The following is a 19,553-nucleotide window of genomic DNA, read 5'->3' as shown; positions in this document are numbered from 1 at the left end:
ATATCCTACTGCAACATGACATCATGATGCTGGATCCTCCATGGTAGATGTATCTCACTCAGTCAGTACCACATTGTGAGGTGCTAACCCGCATAATAATGTAACACATAACCTTCTTTTTTAAATGCTGAATGAAGGAAAGCAGAGTCTTGCACACAAATATCAGCCAGTACTCAAACAGCCATGGGCAAAAGCTAATTTTTCCTGCAAAGATCTTGTATATATGTAACTGCATTGATATATTTTCCCAGGGAATGTTATGGCAATTAATATTCCTAAAGGAATCCCTTTGCTTCCATAAATGCATGTTTGCCGTTCCAAAATCCAATAGCAAACCCCTCTTTTGATTCCAGTGGTAATTCTGTGTGCAATGTGATCTCTGTTGTTCATTTTAGTGCCTTAAGCTTTTGGCATAGAGGACATTTGGTGCTGGATAAAAGCAAAAAAAGAGAGGAAGTGACAGCTTTTGTTTTACATCGGGAAGGAGGAGGGACAGGTCTGTGGAATACCTGCCTGCCTTCGAGGGACAGTTATGGAAACCAGTGAAAAGACATTGTCCTCACCTAGCACTGAAAAAATTATTTTTGAGCGTACTCTGCAGAGTGGAAGTGAACACATCCCTAATATAAACCTCCTTTGAGAGGAATAATCGTTCTGTATTCCACAACAAAAGCACCTGGGTTTGCCCATATCTGTCAGTTCCCAGATGTTAAGACAAGTAATCCCTTTTCATATAATAAAACAACAGAGAACCAACACATACAGCATGTGCAGTAGGCAACATAGAAGGCAAGCAGAGATGGGGATATTTGTACAGTATTCATATACGAATATCTCCATGCAACTGGACTTAATGAGGGTCCAGTCCCCAGGCAGGGGGTGGGAGGATGAGTCTCTCTGCAGGGCTGCTGAGTGACCAGTCAAGTAGGATGATACTGGACCTCCAGGAGCCACCGGCAGGATGAGTGAGACTGGCACAGCAGCAGGATGTGTGAGTGGACAGTCCGGTCCTGGGGGCTGGACCCTCATTAGGACCAGCTGCATGAGGATATTATGAATATCTGCATCTCTAAAGGCAAGTATGATGTGGTCATCAGGCGCAGGGGACCATAGTTCAAATACCCATAGAGCTGAAGCATATAATGAGCCATTTGGTGATGGTTTTGTCCAAAACTATTGCATGGCAGAATTTGCAAAAAGTGCAGAGAAAGAGTAGGTCATCAGAGAGGATTTGAAACCATCAAAACACTACTCTGCATTCAGGTACATGGAGAGAGATGCCATGTTGTGAATGTGTGTTTCTATGCTTGCTTTATTGATTACAAGAAAGCTTTTAAGTCTAAGACAGCAAACTGTTAAAGAGTTGTCAGTAAACAAATATCATGATACAAGAGATATGTAATCGACAGGGTACTGGCAAAAGAAAAGCTGCAGCACAGTTAGAAGTTTAAATGACAGATGATACAAAGAGACAAAGAAGAGTATAATTTGGATGTATACTTGGATATCCCAAGAACATCTTTAGAGAAGCACTTTCTGATTCAGATACGGATACTGCGCAGTATAAATCAGAATAGAGTGTACAGGAACATTTTCCTTTGTTACAATAGGCAACAAAAACTTCAAACTAGCGTTGAAAATGCGTATTGTACAGTGCTATATATTCTTGGTTCTACTGGCATGCAATACACAGGGTGCTACAAAAGAGATAGAAGCGTTGAAAGTGTGGATTTATTGCAAGATGCTAAGAATTTCCTCTATTGACCAAGAGAACGAATAAAAACACCAAGGAATAAGAAAATACATAAAATGCAGCAGGGTAGACTACTTCAGCCTTGCAATGAGAAAAGAGGATTACAGACTGCTATACTTGATCATTTAAAGTAAAATAAATGGGAAAAGATATGTAGGAAGGAGAAAAACGTATTGGCTGAAGAACCTTGGGAGGCTGGTTTGGATGCAACACAACCTCGTGGCTTTGAGCGGCCCCTTTCAGAGTCAAGAGAGAAACAGAGAAGTCCAGCCACTGGCAGGGGAAGGAATGGAAAGAAAAAGAAGATCCAGACCAGTTGTGTTCCCAACATTCATTGTCCAATGTGTTCTTCTGAGTTTTCTCAATGGTTCTATTATCTTTTTTCAGACCTCAGAAAAATCCAGATTTGGAAAAGAACAGAACCATAGCGTATCCTCCAAAAGTGCAGATGGCCTCAAAGTGACTTTGCTTTCGATGTGGCACAGTGATGTGTGGAGGAGTGGGTGAGCTGCTTTGAAACACACCTACTTTCCCCAGAGGCATCATCTTATCACCATTTTTTATTTTTTAAACTGAGCTCTCAATTAGAGTTACTACCATCTCTCCACATACTGTATTTTTTTAAAAAAACGAAATCCCTGTACAACAATAGCTCTTAACAGAGGAAATAATGTTTTATTTCAATATAAAATATGAATTAAAAAGAAGCTGCCTTCTGTGGTCTTTCCAGATGGCAGCTTTTTATTACCTTTTCTCTCCATTATCCATCATTTTTTCTCTGGGACACTTTAAAACAATTTTATAAAGTTACAGAACTATTTATAAAATGGTATTTACATTTAACAGTGTTTCAGTATAATTTTAAAAATAAATTTCAAAACAACACTGAACTGATTATTACACATTATGTCATGTACAAAAGTATGGATGAAACATGGTGCAATGTTTAAATTGTGCAAAATTGCTGCTGGGGGTGCGGAGGGGGGGAGTCAGCTGCTCTTCCATCTGCAGAAGAGCAATTGGGCAGTAATGTCCAATCTGAAATCACCCTCAAACTGCTTTTCTCCCTTCCAGGCAGGACACACATTATTACTATAACTGCTCTCCTGCATGCTGGCTACAGGGAATCTTGGTTGCAGGGAAAGACTTCCCAGAGAGACCTCTGCATCAATAAAGCTGTCTAACAATTAGCTCCATAAAGAGACTTCTGCTAACCATCCTGGGCTATTAACTGGCAATCTCCCTGACAAAGGAATAGCTGGCCAGAATCCATAACAATATAATCAGATCCTTGACTGTTGCAAACAGTTGGGAGCTGAATTACTCAATAAAAGAGTCAGAACACCACCACGACCAGATGTTACATTTATTATATAGTGATGATATTATATTAGATCTTTAGACCTGTCTGGAGGTGTGTATGTGTGTGCTGAGATGCAGCAAGGAATGAAATTAATACTCGTTTAGTATAAACAGAAAGGAAAGACAATGAGAATGACTTGGATACATTGCAAAATGAACCAGTATTGGATATTGGATATTCAGCACTAAGAGGCTGAAAGATTGGTGCCCTTCTGGCAAATTAACTCAAACATTGCTGACCTGATATTTAAGTTTAATATTTAAGTTCTGAATGCCACTTGTCTTTTCCAAACTGCTCCTGAGATGTCACAATGTAATTGATGCATTTGACAGCTGACAAGAAGTTCAGTCACACAGGTATGATGGAGCAGTGATCAGTCAAGATGAATAATCTGAGCAATACATTTTTCTCCGAAATTTTCCTCTGAGGAGCATGAAGTACTCTATAAAACCACTGATGAAATTGCCCTGATGCTTGGCTTGTAGAATACCTTTTGCAGATTAAAATCAGAAGGAATGTGTGCAGTTTCACAACAAAAATCTAAAGCACATACAGAATTTTTCCAGCTAGTCCACTGATAGTATGAAAAATACGCCCTGGACCTCTCATTTTTCCAGAATAGCAGAGAGGTGCGTGGAACATGCAAAGACAGAATCCAAATACAAAGGGAAGTTTGCTGGGGTCAGTGCCAGTATTATCTCCATAAAAAAAGAGTATAGTGCCCAAACAATAAGAATATATTCCATTTCAGCCTTTATACCACAGGTATCTTACTATACCCCCAGAATATCATTAACTGCACAATAATCTATAACCTAGAGTATCTTGTAGACATAGATCTTCATCTACACAAATCCAGAATTACAGAATCCAAAGGTTGTTCTAGTTTACCTTTAAGCAATGAAAGTATTCCCAAGATTAACACAGTCTTAGCTACAGAGTACACCCATTCACCTGCCTCTTTAGAATCCCAAGTAACGAAATTCTGCACTCTCTGGAGAAAACTTCATCTATGAGCTAGCTGAAAGGCAAATGAGAATCCACTGAACAAGGGCAAAGTTTTTGTTTGTTTTTAGTAGAGGAGGATGTGAGAGGATCCTTGAAAAATGACAAGCTATTTGTGTCTCTGAAATGTTAATTATAGTAGATAATGAAACAACACATTTATTAATATATAGAAGAGCTGTAACGATTGCTAGTGGATGGCATGAATTTGGTAAGAACAAATCATACCAACCTAAGCAAGCCTCCTTCACTGATGGAATGAGCTAATGTGGTAGATAACAGGAATGTAATGAATATCATATATCTTGACAGCTCAGAATTCTTCAAAGCCCTGCTATCTCTTCTTGCCATGGAAAGGGGAATCGTTTGCAACCACGGTATATCTCTGATTATATCACTTTGCTGCCAGCCTGCTTTGATACCCTTTTCATTTAGATTTTCCAATCATATGACTTTTCCTGCCAATTTCCAAAGCAAGTTGAAATGCATTATTTCAGGTTCAATGTTCTTTCACCCGCTGCCCACCTAGTTCTTTTTTTTCTCTCTCATAACATCTCAAGCTATCACATCTTGACAAGTTCTCCCCAATTCACCTGACTGTAGTTCAGCTACGGTCTCTGTTCTCTCACTCAGTTCTTTCTTACTTGTCACCCTCAACCCTACCTGTTAATTTGCAATCCCTAATTATGAATCGCCCATCATCTTTATGCACATCTTTGTTCCCTGTGCATTTCAAGAACATATTTGGCAGTGTTCAGACTAGAGATGGGAAACTTTGGGTTTGTGGAGCACAACTCACAGAATCCCATAGCCAAAAAACAACAATTTCCAATTTCTGGTTTCAACTGAGTCAAACCTACAACTGTTTTTATTATTGTCCCTGGCAGTGCTGAAAAACATATTCTTTTCTTATTATTGTTGAGATTACATCTTCCTTTCACTTACACTGCCTTTTCTTCTTCTCATTTTCTACTAATTTTACTTACCCTTACTGACATACTGTGTTTCCCCCAAAATAAGACAGGGTCTTATATTAATTTTTGCTCCAAAAACACAGTAGGGCTTATTTTCAGGGGATGTTTTATTTTTTTCATGTACAACAATCTACATTTATTCAAATACAGTCATGTCATTATCTTCTGGTTGCTGCACAATGGTGGAGGGGCAGGGTTTCACTTAACTAGGGCTTATTTTGGGGGTAGGGCTTATATTATGAGCATCCTGAAAAATCATGCTAGGTCTTATTTTCAGGTTAGGTCTTATTTTCAGGGAAACAGGGTATATACCTAGTCATGTTCGGTAGGCTTTTAGCATAGTAATGTCATCTTGTTCATTTGTGCTTGCTGATTATTTCACTCACAGTGACATCAGCTCATAGCCAAATTGCAATCACATAGCATTGGGTGTGATGTGATTACTGCGGGCGAACCCTGATTGTCTGGCATCATTAATACAAGGAAGAAGCCAACAAAAAGAGAAAAAAAGCCTTAGAACCAACAGTAGGGAAGTAATGCCAAAAACCAAGACACTAACATTAAACATTCAAACATAATGTTTTGCAAAAATATTTCCATCCCCTCACAATCATCATTTTCATGTTGCAATTTGAAACAGAAAAACATTATACACATCCATAATTGTATGCTAGTATTCCCATTATCTAGGTAGTTAAAACTCCATTATCATTAATAGTTGCAATCTGAAAATTACATTGGAAAATCATTCCCTCTCTTTCTGATGTTCAGCCAGGAGGACTGCTATATATATAACCAAAAAGAACACCATTTCTTCCAGAAAAAGCAGGTATCAATATCCGCTGGGCAAACCCTGAGGTGTGGAGAAGTATACAAAGCCTTGAACCCCACTGATAGTTCCAACTAGTGTAAAAGCTTTGAATCAAGGGGATTTATGTAAGTCTCAGCTTACCACTTAGCAACTGATTCTAGCTGGCCCTAAGAACTGGATTTTGCCCATGAATTCTAGGAAAAGAATGCTAAGAGAGAAAGAAAACTCCCTAAACTGACCATCAAGGATGGTATGGCCATCCCACTGGTATGGCCAAAGTGGGTTGAGGACAGAAGTGGCTGGAATGGAACAAAGTATCATGAAGGAAGACAGTGACCACAGACTGGAAGAGCGACAAAAGCCTTTCACGTTCCCTTTTTTGTTACAGACTCTGCTTGTTCCATCCTGTTGACTTTGCATCTTACCTAAAAAAGCAGAGGGTGAGACCGTCCCATTGCTTCTGGCTACCATAACGCTGATGCCTGTCTCCACGAAGGGCACAGAGAAATCTACGATCTGTGAGCGCTCCTCATTGATGGTAAGAGACCCAATGGCCATGTCTGCTCGCTTGTAATACACCTTGAGGGTTGAAAGAAGGCATGAAACAACATGAATAAATCACACAAGAGAAATAGCTCCCAAACAACTGAGGAGAATCTCTTGGGCCAGGTAATTCTTTCACTGTCTAGAGCTGCATTTGTTTGTTTTCAAGGCCACCCCATCTCACCTGTCTATGATTAACCCTCACAATGGGATCTACTTCTGGGTAAACATACACTGGCACTGTAAACAGGGCTGTTAACTAGCAATTTTGACACCTAGGGCAAGCAATGCAAAATGCACTGTCGAATGACCTTTGTAATCCATGATGCGAAAATAATACATGAACTGATTAGAGTACTGAACCCATTGCCAGCATCACCGGTCTTCCACACGGAATCAGCAGCATTGTCAAAATTACAAAAACAAATCAAAATGTTGTTTGTTTGTACTATGTCTAGCCCAGAAACATCAGTCCAAGAACACCCATAACTGAAACCCAGAGGGTGGGTTGGATTACATCTAGGGATGTAGACAGTGCACTAATTTGTTTTTCCACATTAAAAAAGAAAGAATAAACAAGGTTCTCTTCAAAATAAGAGTGCAAGGTTTTTACTGAGGGTGTATGCATTTGTAAGATTGAACTTTGTGCAACTGTCCAAAACCTAAAACAATGTTAACTGCTATCTTATTCTTATATGTATATATTTTTAAATGTAACCATTATGTGGGTCTTTGTGAGCAAACTGTCTGCCCTTTTATGCTTGTCGGATATATGCTTAACTTCAAAAAAGGAAAAGACCCTAAAGATATTTTGCTCAAATTCCAGGAAAACATGACTTGGTATATCATCTCTTATGCTGGAGGCAAGCCACATCTCTCCAAACCCTCTCATCCACAAACAAGACACTGGTGACCTTTCTTCACATCCCCGATACATTAAAATGTTTTCATTTCTCTAAACAAAGAGACATTTGCTTGAGAATCCGACCATCCCTTTCAGTGTTCCTGAGGATGCTCCAAACAAGAGATACTTTCTGACTCCTTAGAAAAAATCTTAGCACTTCCTCCCTTGTGGAAACATTTAATAGCTGAAATCCTTGAGCAAAAATAATCCCTATTTGTTGGTGAAATTGCATTCCAGTTAAAACTCAAGGCTGTACATCTAATACCCCCTCCCTTGTTTCCTGCCGGGCTCCACCTTCTTCTCTTAGGGAAGCTTAGCTGAATTTGCCAACACACTCCGGCCGCTTAGTGCTGCTCTGCTGACTCACGCTGGCTCGAAACATAACACAGACAACCCATTCAGATGGATTTATGACTTCTTCTGAGGCTATTGCACAGCAGGCAGAGCACCCTGAAGTGCAATGGGGTATAATGTCTCCATATTTCTATCCCATTTCTAACAGCTCAGATAAAACTGTCCCTCTTTGCGTTATGGATATCTCTATATGTCTACTGAGAGGCGAGGCAAGTGGGCTTGCCATCGTGTACATGGGAACAGGATGGCACTGAATTTTCATGCAAAACTGTTCAGTCCTCGTTCAGGATGAGAGGCTCCAACTCTAAATCCTTAAATCTTGTTAAGGATGAGAGGCTGCAGCTCTAAATTCAGAGGCTCTCACTTTCTTTGAAGCATCAAAAGAACCTCAGATTGGGAATCTTTTCCCCATTGCAAGACTTATCTGTTTCTCACCATCTGGGCGCTCTTATGTACTTTTCCTAATATTAATTGACTTCAGTTATTTATCTCCTTACCTCACCAATCATGCCATTCCAGAAACCATCCACTATTTTTCCATGCTTCCCATTTGTCACCAGGTAGAGATCATAAGAGAACTTGACGGTCTTGGCTAGCTTTTTTAGGATATCAATGCAAAAGCCCTTGCAGCAGAGCTTGGTGTAGGGGTCCATAGGTCCATCAACACTGAAAGAAGAACATGAAACACACACACACACACACATAGGTCATGTATATCAGTCTTTTGCAAGCAGCACTATGGTCAGACCATCGTGGTCACCATCCTGGGATTAAGAAAGTAGTTCAGTATCTTCTGAACCAAAGGTCGTTGCATGTCTACCAAAAGCAACACTTCAGCTACTGACTCCATAACTCTGCTTCAGACAGGCTATATCTCAAGTCATTTGGACACGGCAGCCTGATGCAGCAACCACACTTCGCCATTCTGCTGCCTTTGTAAAAACACAGGAACAGAGAATCAGCAGTAGATTAGCATGGTCCTGAATAATGGATCATGTCCCAATCAGTGGATATGATGTTATGTATTCTTGCAAATAAGCTGTATAACTTAATCAGTGGTGGTAAAGGCCGATGTTCCCACCTTTGTTACCTTGTGAGCCTCTCTTTGTAGGTGACGGCAATTACAGAAGACAGCTACACACACATAAAGGCTCACGCACATTCCAGCTGTCAGCATGTACTTTTACTGCTATTGCCCTCTAAGCATTTGTGAGGTTATGATGCAGGGTTTGTGAGAAACCAAGAAGGTGGGAGGGAAAGACAAAGAGAGAGATGAGGAACAGAGAACTGAAGCATATGGATGGAGGAGATGTCTCCAAGCTCAAAAAGAACTGAGCAGAAAGGGGTAAACACTGTAATAAGCAGGGTGACTTTTTCTTGCCCTACTCAGTGATTTGCAACAATTGTTAAACTCCCAGGTGGGAAATACTTTGTTCTTAATACCAGGAGAGCTGCTAATAACTTTGCACTCCCAAGGGGGAAGAGGAACGAGTCATCTTCCAGTCAGTAGCAGGAAAAACCATACTAACAAGAAATAGAAGGAAGATGAACACCTCCTGCTAGTATGGGAAGCCACTTTGTACAGTCCTGTATGAAACCGCTTAGACTCCACCTTAAGATGAGGCTTTCTTAAAATATCACTTTGTTTTCCATTACAAATGATGTCCAACATCTCACTTCTTTTCAGCCATTTCACAAACATGTTCCAGGTATATCAAAATGTTGGCATTTCACCCATTCATGCTACGCTAATTTCCCAGAGTCTCATTCTTGCCTCCTGTCTGTTTATGGACGTTTATGGATGTGTCTAAAAGTGAGGGTCACTCTCTAACATTAGGCAGAATGAAGCAGCCATCTCAGGGAGCAGTTCGTAGGGGGCAACAGCAGAAATTGTTTGCTTTTTCCACTACAGAGTGACAGAGAGCACAGCACCTAAAATGTTGATATTAAAGAGGGAGGAAGAGGAGATGTCCAAAAAAATTCCAGAGTGAGACATTTCCTAATACGTAAAAGTGTTTCCATCAATATAATGACAAATCACTACTTTGTAAATAAGGGATGAGCAACATGCCACCTTCCAGATGTTGTTGGACTAAAACTCTCATCATCCTTCACCTTAGCTATGCTTGCCCAGCTTCATGGAGTTGCAGCCCAAGAATATCTCAAGGGATAGATATTATCCAGCCCCACTGAAAATGGTTACATATATTCACCCAAGCTACTTTTATAATGAACTCACAGCAGGGAGAGTCCTGCAAGTCATCATCATCATGTGCTGTCAATTCAGTTCTGACTTATGGCGACCCTTTTCAGAGTTTTCTAGGTAGAGAGTACTCAAAGGGAGTTTGCCATTCCCTCCTTCTAGGGGCATCTTGGCACTGTGCAGCTTGCCCAAGGCCGCACAGGCTGGCTCTACTCACAGGAGACACAATGGAGGATCAAACTCCCAGCTTCTGGCTCTGCGGCCAGATACCTAACTCACTGAGCTATTCATCCAGCCCAGAGACTACTAGGTTGTAGAAAAAAGACCGCAACCCACAAAGCCTTTCAAAATAATATAGGACAAAGGCTGTAACAGTTCCTTTTTGGACTGCAACTCCTAGATTCCCCTGGTCAGAATGGCTGGCCAAGAGATTTTGGGAGCTACGACATGAAAAGCTATTTTTTCAAGGGCAGGATGTACCTGCATCACAATGGGGTTGTTCTATTTCAGGATAGTCTGATCTCTCTCTCTCTCCTTTTGTCCATGGAAAGGTGCTTTCAGAATCTCTGGTTCTGTAATGGCTGACTGCCTTCTCCAGTTTTCCACCTATATTTATTCAGGGGAAGAAAAGTTACTACACTTTCACCCAGGAGACTGAATGATAACACAACCTTGACCAGAGAGCTGTGGAGAGGTTAGCAGGAGGCAGGTGATTAATAGCTGTGCACATATTTTTCTGGTTGGGTCCCAACAAGGGTGGCGACCAGGTGATTGCCATGACCACCTTTCCAGATAGCTGCCTCTAAGGAACAGCCACTGCCTCCAGTCTGCAGGCTGGGTCACTGCACATAGGCTGCCCTCCTGGAAGTGTAATTGATGGGCCAGCTCACCAGGCAGTCTGTTGGGGAATCACAGCATTTAGAGGGACAGAACTAGAGCACAGGAAGCAAGGGTTCTGCTCCAAGGGCTCCTGACTGGGTCAGGAGCAACAAGGGTACCTGCGAGCCAGAGGCATCCTGTGTGAGCCCTCATCACTGGAACAAGCCCAGCCTTGTCCAGAATTGTCCAGCTGTCAACAATGAAACAGTGCCCTGTCTCGAACTCCTTCCTCGGTGCTTTAGAGGAAACAGCAAGCTCTACTCAGCTAGAGTCACCAATACTTTCTTTTGGTGGGGCTGAGTCCCTTTTGACAGTTGCCAGGTGGGCAGAAAGCACCTATGTGAACATTTTCCCAGCATGTAGAGGCAGGCAGCCATTGGAGAAGCTACATTTATCAACATCTCTCCCTGTTTTCCACCTGTGAAAGGCACAGAAAACCCATCAGGAGAAAGGACAGAACATCTTCTGCTGAAAAGGGGATCCCCAATATTCAGTTACTAGAGATCACTGATTTGCTACAGGGAACTGCTGTCCATGGTCATGAAGCAAAATTCTTCAAGCAAACTCCTTTGAGAAAAACAGAGTTTTTTATTGAATGGTGCTGGCTGGATAGCTCAGCAGTTTAGGTATCTGGCTGCAGAGCCAAAGGTTAGAAGTTCAATTCCCCACTGTGCCGCCCTGTGAGTAGAGCCAAACCATGTAGCCATGGGCAATCTGCATAGTCCCAGGGCACCCCCAGAAGAAGGAAATGGTAAATAACCCCTGAGTATTCTCAACCTATACACCATATATCCATGTCCATTTAAGCAAATTCAGTTAATTGCATGAGATAGAAAGTAATATACATAGACATACATTCATCTGCTTTAGGCGGCATGCTTGTTGCTGAGTACACTTCCTATACACTGAGCCAGTGAAATATTCTTCTTTTCTCCATAGTTAATGGCAAGGACAGAAGACCGGTACCTTACTTCATTCTAAGTGCTTACACGGATGGAGAAAAGATATGTGCAGTAATATAAAATGAGAACTCACTATGAGAGCATCCTATCCAACCAGGTGCACTTTGGAGGCATTGAAGTATATAATGCCTACTATTCCTAGACATCAGTGCATGTGTTGACAGGAGTGCTGGGCACTGTAGTCCCACTGATCTGAGGGGTGTCCAATTGAAAAAGGTGCAGTGTAGCTTCACAACTGTACTGGAAGGCACTCAATGACCCTGTGCTTTACTCCTTTTTTTCCCATGTTTCACATAGATTGCTCATCCTGGACTCTGACATCCATCCTTTGAGGCAAAAAGTGAGCAAAATGTACCAGAGCTGTGGAAATGAGCACCACTTCCCCTCCTTCTCCTGCTTTCTCCTCCTACACAACATGAAGCAACCTGGAAGGGGCTTGGCAATCCTGGTTGCCTTACTTAAGCCTGGCTCCGAAAGAAAAAAATATTTCCACTCTTCCACTTCAGACATGCAGCATGTAGCGAGAAGGCCATTCCTGTAGTTGTGAGACACTTCCCCCAACATAAGAGAATGTGAAATGGCAGAAAAAGTCAGTGACGGACAAAAGTGTCAGTGAAATGCAAAGCAACTGTCAGACGTGGGAGAAAGACGGACAACTGAGCCAGCTTACCATCAGGGAATGAAGGTTTGCCCATTCAGTTGTGCAGCTGCACTTTTCTCACACATGAACGGCACACTGTATCCCGCCCCCAATTCATTTTGTTACATCATTCATCACCCAGAATTTCCAAAATATTAAGCAAGAACATAAAAACAGAGTGTGGAACCGTACAGCATGCTTTACAATGGCAACTCTCCTCTGTCATGTTTGGTTCTGCTCCCTAGCTGGGAATGCATTCCAACGACATCTTGGGGGGGCTGCAAGCTGCCCACCTGGACCAGAAACTTTCATTGGCTTAAGGCTACCATTATCATATTCACATTTCTCCGAGTCCTGCTCACTGCTCACATACTATTCAAATTAAACACATTTATTGTTGCATTGTTTCTTCAGCAACAGGTTTTTCAGCTCTGGCATCTTTCCTCTTTAGATCCCTGAGAGTATGACTGGAATCCTCCACGACTGACACACTATCATGCAGTTTTGTGAGCATAGTGGGCTGACCGCCTAGCCCTGCCTCCTGCAGTGTTGCTTCCTGTACATGTGCAGAGAAAAGACTGAAGACAAGAGGTTCCTGTTCCCATATAGGTTCTACATGTGAGTAAGAACAGAGTTTATTCTACAGGCTGCATGCCTAATATCTGGGCAAAACCCAGCAAACTGAGTAATGCAATAATCTTACCCGAAGCCTATGACCTGGCCTGATTAGGATGCATTTCTAGCAGCTGAGTCAGTAGACTGGCAACAATGCTTTTTAAATGGAAACATCCAGCCTAAATGCTACTGTGAATAACACTTGAAGGACTCACTGACCCTTAAAGTTATGGCTGAGAGTGTGTTTGGAGGCCAGTTTGGTGTTCCAGTCGGACCCCAATTCTGTCTGGCTCAGTTTGGGTCTCATTTTATTTGCGTCACAGATCCAGATCAATTTGTGAATTTGGACAGCAGGTTCCCATTGATTTGCACTGGGCAACCAAAAGAGACTCCCACTTTTTTGGTTTTTGTACCAACGTGTGTGACTGAAGTGTGAGGACATTCTAGACCTTAAGGAGGGGAGAAAATCTGTTGAATTTCACATAGCTAGCTTAAGGGGTTTGCATGCTGGGTACCTCCGTAGTAAAGTAAAATACATTGACTTGAGTGCTCAGTCTTGCCCATTCATCCTCATTGCCAGTGGCTGATTGTCTGTCTGCATAGCTCAGCTGCTTTGCAGGAGAAAAATCAAAGGAGAAAGTCAGCGGCAGCACCTTTCTGCCTGACACCTACCTGCATAGCCTATCTGTTGCATAGCAAGCTTTGTCAATCATTCTTGGTCCTTGAGGCCAAGACATTATTTGGGGTGGTGGGGGTGGTGGCAAAAAAACACCCCAAAAAAACTGGCATGGAGAGCACCCAGGCTACACAGGCAAGCAGCAGATCAAGGGATAAATTCTCTTTCTAGAATCAGCCAAGTTATGCGGGCAGTCATAGAGTGCCTGGGGGAATGAATGTGCAAGATGGAGCACTCATTTTGGGTTGCTGTTTTTTTCTTCTTTCAGGAAGAAGAAAATCCCTTGTTGCTCACTAACTGGCGGCTACTCCCTTCTTTGGGATCTCTCATGCCTAAAATTCCAGGATCAGCACAAAACCCAAAAATGATAGGCATTTTAGTTTTCCTTGGCAAATCGATGAAAGGCGGGTGATGCTAATTTTACCAGTTGTTTTGGATCAAGGGCTTTGACTGAATCATGTCAGAATATTTTGCTTCACCATAGAACTAAACGTCGCCTATCAGCTTTGGCTGGAACCCCATACAAGTTCATGTTTGTAGTCGCCTGAAGTGAATGCACAGCAGTGCTTCTATCTCACTTCTCCGTTTCTTTCTTTGCTTCCCTCTCCCCCATTTACCTCTCTGTGTGGTTGGGCTGCTTCCGGCAGGGGACAGTATTGCGAACACACACTCCCGTGTTTGGGTCTGTATTCTCCACAATCACAAAGGGTCTTTCCTCAAGGGTGGCAACGGTGAGGTGGCGATTGTCTGCCATGGGCTGCAGGAAGGATCCGTAGCGTGGCCACACTGGATATTTCATGTGGATGATCCCCTTCTCCCATTTCCCTACCTACACAAGAGCAGAAAGTGAAGGATATCATAATTGTTTGAACCACAGAATAAAAGAGGCTCTCCACTGGATTGCCAAGATCCCAATCACCTAGGCTGGTTTGGGCCAGCCATTTTAGCCTGCACAGAATCAACAGGACATTGGTGGAAAAGGTGATGGAGGAGGAGGCCACATGCCCACAGAAATGAATCTCTGTGATCTTTTACTGTCGAAAGAAAATGAACATTCTGAATGGGCCGAGAAGTCAAAAGCAAGTCAATAATGATTCCGGCGCCGTCAGATTGCAAGCTGCTGACAGCCTTTTTCCCTACACAGAGAAAAACATCTATAGCCTCCAAGCAGTCATAACCTAGAAAAATTTGCCCAACTATTTGACACTAATGATGGGTAAATGGACCGTGGGGGACAGTTAACATTCAGTCTATTTTTTTCTGGACCTAGAAGACAGATGTTTCATTTCCATTCCCCAGACTGAATGGAGGCCATTTCAGAACACACACACACACACACACAATTGCACACACAACTGCAAGGGAAATAGCACTTATTATTGTGGAAATAATTTTTTTTATATTTGTTTTAAATGCGTTAAGTATTTAAAAACCCTAGTGGAAATTGGCTATTTTTTTTCCACAGAAACTGTGCATAAACTAGATGGCAAAAGGCAAAGGGATCTAAAATGGAGCAGTGTGAGTACAGCTTTTCTTTTCCTCAGTAACATTTGCCTGCTTCCAGTAACTAGGTGGAATACAAGCCAGCCCACTGCTCACCCCAGGTCTCCTGCTCCCCATCTGCTATCTCATTTGTAACCCTGTTACTTAGACATTGCAGCCAAAGGCTGAGTAATGCACTCACCAGAAACCTCCAGGGTTAGTATTTGAATTGTTTCCCTGGAGAAACCAAACCCTTTTCCTTGTCAGATGTCTGAGCAAGGAGATTACTCTGATATGGATTAAATCTGCACTGGACACAAGGGAACATTCTCCTCTCTCATAATTCTGTAACCATTCTAGTCGCAAATTATGTTGAAACCAACACTGAAGTGTGCCTCATGAGCAACAGTCAACACTATTTTTTGCTTGTTTTGCCCATGACCCCATCAATGTTGCCGAAAAGACAAGAGTGCCAGAATTTAAGCTAGAATGTCTTTAAAATCCATTAGACTATTATTATTTTGCTCCAAAGCACATTTCAAATTATGTGCCTAACAACATACATTTTATATTTATGAATATTTGTATATAGCGTGACCAAAAAACCCCCTATGTAATAAAGTTATCAAAGAAGGGTCCAGATGGTTCAAGAACCACTTAAAACCAGAGATGTTGCCAAGAGTTGTATTTACAGATTCAGAAATATGAGTTTTACAAGCTCAAAAACCTTATCTCAAATGCTAGATGACCCATGTTGACCCCACTCCCAGTTCTTCTCCAGCATAGATTTTTAATCCCAAAAAAAGCAAAATATAAATCAATAGCTGAAGATAAAAACTCATATTTAAAATACCTAGGGAAGTAAGAAGTTGTTTACCTGGTATCCAAAGGAAATCAAAGTAAACACCAGGCAAGCCACCTTTCACAACCCACATATCACCCCTAAGAAGGCTCTTTCCTCCATTACCATCCACCCTTTAGTGGGGACACCATCTAAAGATGACCTCAGTATATATGTACTGTATTCTCATAAAGTGATAGGTTTACAGTGTTTGAAAATCATCAAACCAAATTTCTTGGGTGGGGGGGGGAACTACATTCCAACAGTTGGGATGTGGATAGCAAACATTAAACAGACAAGTTTCACTATTGAAACTTGTAGTTTACCACCTGAAAACATGTTTTCTTGAATTTTCAAAATCAAATCCCAAAATTTGGTTATCACAGTTCTGTAGTCGTTAATTTGAGACATCTAAATTGACGCCTTCAACTACACGTTTCCAACTGAGTTTATTCTCATTGACACGGGAACCTAAAAGAAATGCAGTACTACAAGCCAGAATGGCAACGGGAAGGTTTTACTCTTTTTCAGAGAAAGACCTCTTTACTTTTTCATTAATGTGGCACACCACTCAGGCACTTTGTTTACAGAACATCAGGAAACATGATCAGACAAGCGTTTTCTAAGACAGCATATCCGGTCATATTTTCTTGGTTTATAGCTTTGCTTGACCCATGGTTTCAGAACCCTTATGAGCAGAACTATGGACAAAGCAATAGTAACCCTTGCTATGATGCACTGGAGAACATTTTAATGACCCAAGAGAATCATATCAAAAAGGGGAAATGTCAACGGAAGACATTTCTACAGACAGGAGGACTTACTTTATTAACACCAATATTATTCCATAGATAGCCTTAGCTGAATACTTTGACAGTATTTTTACATTCTTCCAAAAAAAAAACGGAAAATCCAGCCAGAAACATCCAGTGGCACATATTTATTGGGACAGGTAATTACATCGCCCCATCTCCACTAGGAATATTTAGCCACCAGAGACCATTTTTCTTCAAAGATTTTTTACTACTTTTGAATTTAAAAAAAAAAAAACACTTTGCAACTGCTTAGAGGCCAAATTACTGAGATGGGAAATACTCCATACTCCATTATTAGTATTAGTATCTAGTTGCATAAACAGACTCAAATGCAACCGATGGTAGCCCAATATGGTTTTCAAACATGGTTTGAAATTTTTTTTCCAATGTTCTTTCTCCATTTTCTTCCAAAAATTCGCATATAGAGAGAAAATGGAGAGATGTAGTGAAAAAGGAAATGCTTAAAAAAGCACTGTGACTATGGCATCCTAACCTCGGAGAGGGAAAAACAGGGAGCAAAGTAGGGGAGGGATTGAATTTCCCTCCCTTGACATGGCAGTCGGATTCTCCATCAATGTGTATATAATGATGAGCTGAAGGGGAACTGTCAAAATGAATAGTACCCCAAGGCTATTGTATCTGTTTTGGCCCCTATGGCAGAAAACAAACCAAGTACCTCTCTTCATCTCAGTAACAAATTAAATGATTAACAATTTAATGTCCTTTTATGTGCTTCCTAGCAGGCTTCCTCACTCTGCCCAATCATATCTGAGAAAAAATGGGCCAAGCAAAAGAATAAGACTTGGATACAAACTATGGTACTCCAGTGTGTGGAAATTGCATTTACAGCTGGCGGCAGGATATTCAAATACCTAAGAATAAAACAGTGATCTGTCATTTCCCCTTTATTTCTCTGAGGCGGGCCATGTTGGAAATCATGCGGCTGAGGAGTGGCTCTGGATCTCCATGTTGAATCTCATCTAAACATCATCCAACAAAGCCCCTCTTTAGTTTGTGTTCAACATGCAAAGAATGTATTTTATTGACAAGGCTTATGATTTATTTTCAAGAACTTCATCTCTGATACATAACTCAGTTAAGCCAATTTGCTTTCATATCATTTATCCATTTTGCTTTTAATTCAATTCCACATGAACAAAAGGAAACTACAAAGCAATCTTGCACAAACAAGGACCTCTCGGTGCACTCATCCAGCTGAGTTATATGTGCCCTGTAGCATGTGATACATTACCAAGGCATCACAGATTACTTAAATTAGATGTATAACACTGAATAAATGAATCCAAAATTTCATTTCATGGTGCTTCAATTTGTTCCTGAAATGAAATTAAATTGCCATGCAGATTTCAAGAAAGCTTCATATTCCGCTTGGAATAATCTAGTTCGACCTATCCTCACAAAGGAAGCAGGGGAACAAAACATGGAAAGTACAATAAGAAGTAGAGGCTGGGGAGTTCCATCATGCAAACATTTAGACCAGTGGATTGCAACCTTGGGTAGCCCTGGTGTTCTTGGACTGCAACTCCCAAAAACTCAAGCTGGTGAAAGTTTCTAGGAACTGCGTCCAAGAACATCTGGGTTACCACTGATTTAGATTAAATCTAGGGTGAGCTGCCTGAAGCATCTTGGCAACATTCACTTCACATACACAAGCCAACTGCACTCCCAGTTAACATTTCCTTTAACATTCATGCACCTGAGGGCAATGAGCTAGTTTAAGACACCCGGGTCCAGCCATATGACATCTACAGCTCTCCAACAGAGGGGGATGATAGAAAACACAGAAGACACAGCCAGCCCCTTAAGTCTGATGTGGTCACCTTGCTTTGCCTACTGGCGGGGCCAGCTCTACTTAAAACTAAAAGCTTTTCTCCAAGGTTTTTTTCCTCTCATCTTCTTCCTTCCCACCTCCACTATGAGCATAGACGTACCAAAAAACTTTAAAGTTAAAAAAAAGGATATCATAGGCAGAACGAGGCAAATGTATTCCAGAACCATCATGCCAGGGCTCACGAACAAGACAGGAGAAGGGAAAGAAAAAAAGGCGCTCTCACCATCTCCCAGTGCCGATGCCGGTTTAGTGAAATGACTATCATGGTCGGTCTCACCAAGTATCCACCTTCATTGAAAGACAAATCCCTGTGTTCCCAGGTCACATTCAGCAAGTGCCTGTTGAGAGTAAGTGAAAATTATGCTTGAGCTCCTGGAAGGAAAATGAAAAGGGTTAGGTCTCCCCCATTTTCTTAGTACAAAGCCCGAGGGGGTGAGTTTCTGTTTTGTTTAGCTTTTGCCTTTTTTGTTTTTGCTTTGACAGGTAGTGCTCCATCTTTTCCATGGTGACCTTTCAACAACACCCCGGATCTCATCACCTTTAGACTCTTTATGTATATCTTCTCCAAAGTTTGCCACCAGGGCTGAGCAGTTTCAGTGGACCCAGCCATGGATCTCATACACATGGATCCCATAGCTGCCATGCACCACTGAAATATGGTGGCAAGAAAAAGAAGAAGAAAAAAGAAAAGAAAAGAAACTGGATTTTTTTTATGAAAACAAGGTACATTTGTTTTAGAGAACAGGGTCCCACTGGCAGCCTTATCGCTTTTTATGCATCCTCACTGCTATTCTAGCAGTGATAATCCTGCCAGTCCATCTGTACTATTAGCAAGCATTGGCCAGCATTAACTCCATGTAGGCAGGGATTATTAGGAGTGG

At 41.5% G+C, this 19,553-nt stretch overlaps 1 protein-coding gene across 2 annotated transcripts in view; it reads right to left on the bottom strand.

Annotated features, from left to right (window-relative positions):
- Positions 1-19,553, bottom strand: part of GRIN2C (glutamate ionotropic receptor NMDA type subunit 2C) — a 104,950-nt gene that overhangs the window by 22,717 nt on the left and 62,680 nt on the right. For both annotated transcript variants that reach the window (XM_072990578.2, XM_072990579.2), the window contains 4 exons: positions 18,896-19,010; positions 14,300-14,511; positions 8,205-8,373; positions 6,332-6,485 (listed from right to left, as the gene is read on the bottom strand). In XM_072990578.2, the coding sequence (XP_072846679.2) occupies positions 6,332-6,485; positions 8,205-8,373; positions 14,300-14,511; positions 18,896-19,010 (650 nt within the window). The remainder of the gene's footprint in view (positions 1-6,331; positions 6,486-8,204; positions 8,374-14,299; positions 14,512-18,895; positions 19,011-19,553) is intronic.

Source organism: Pogona vitticeps, chromosome 2, assembly GCF_051106095.1.
Source record: "Pogona vitticeps strain Pit_001003342236 chromosome 2, PviZW2.1, whole genome shotgun sequence".
Classification (NCBI taxonomy): domain Eukaryota; kingdom Metazoa; phylum Chordata; class Lepidosauria; order Squamata; family Agamidae; genus Pogona; species Pogona vitticeps.
This window is presented reverse-complemented; position numbering and strand designations above follow the sequence as displayed.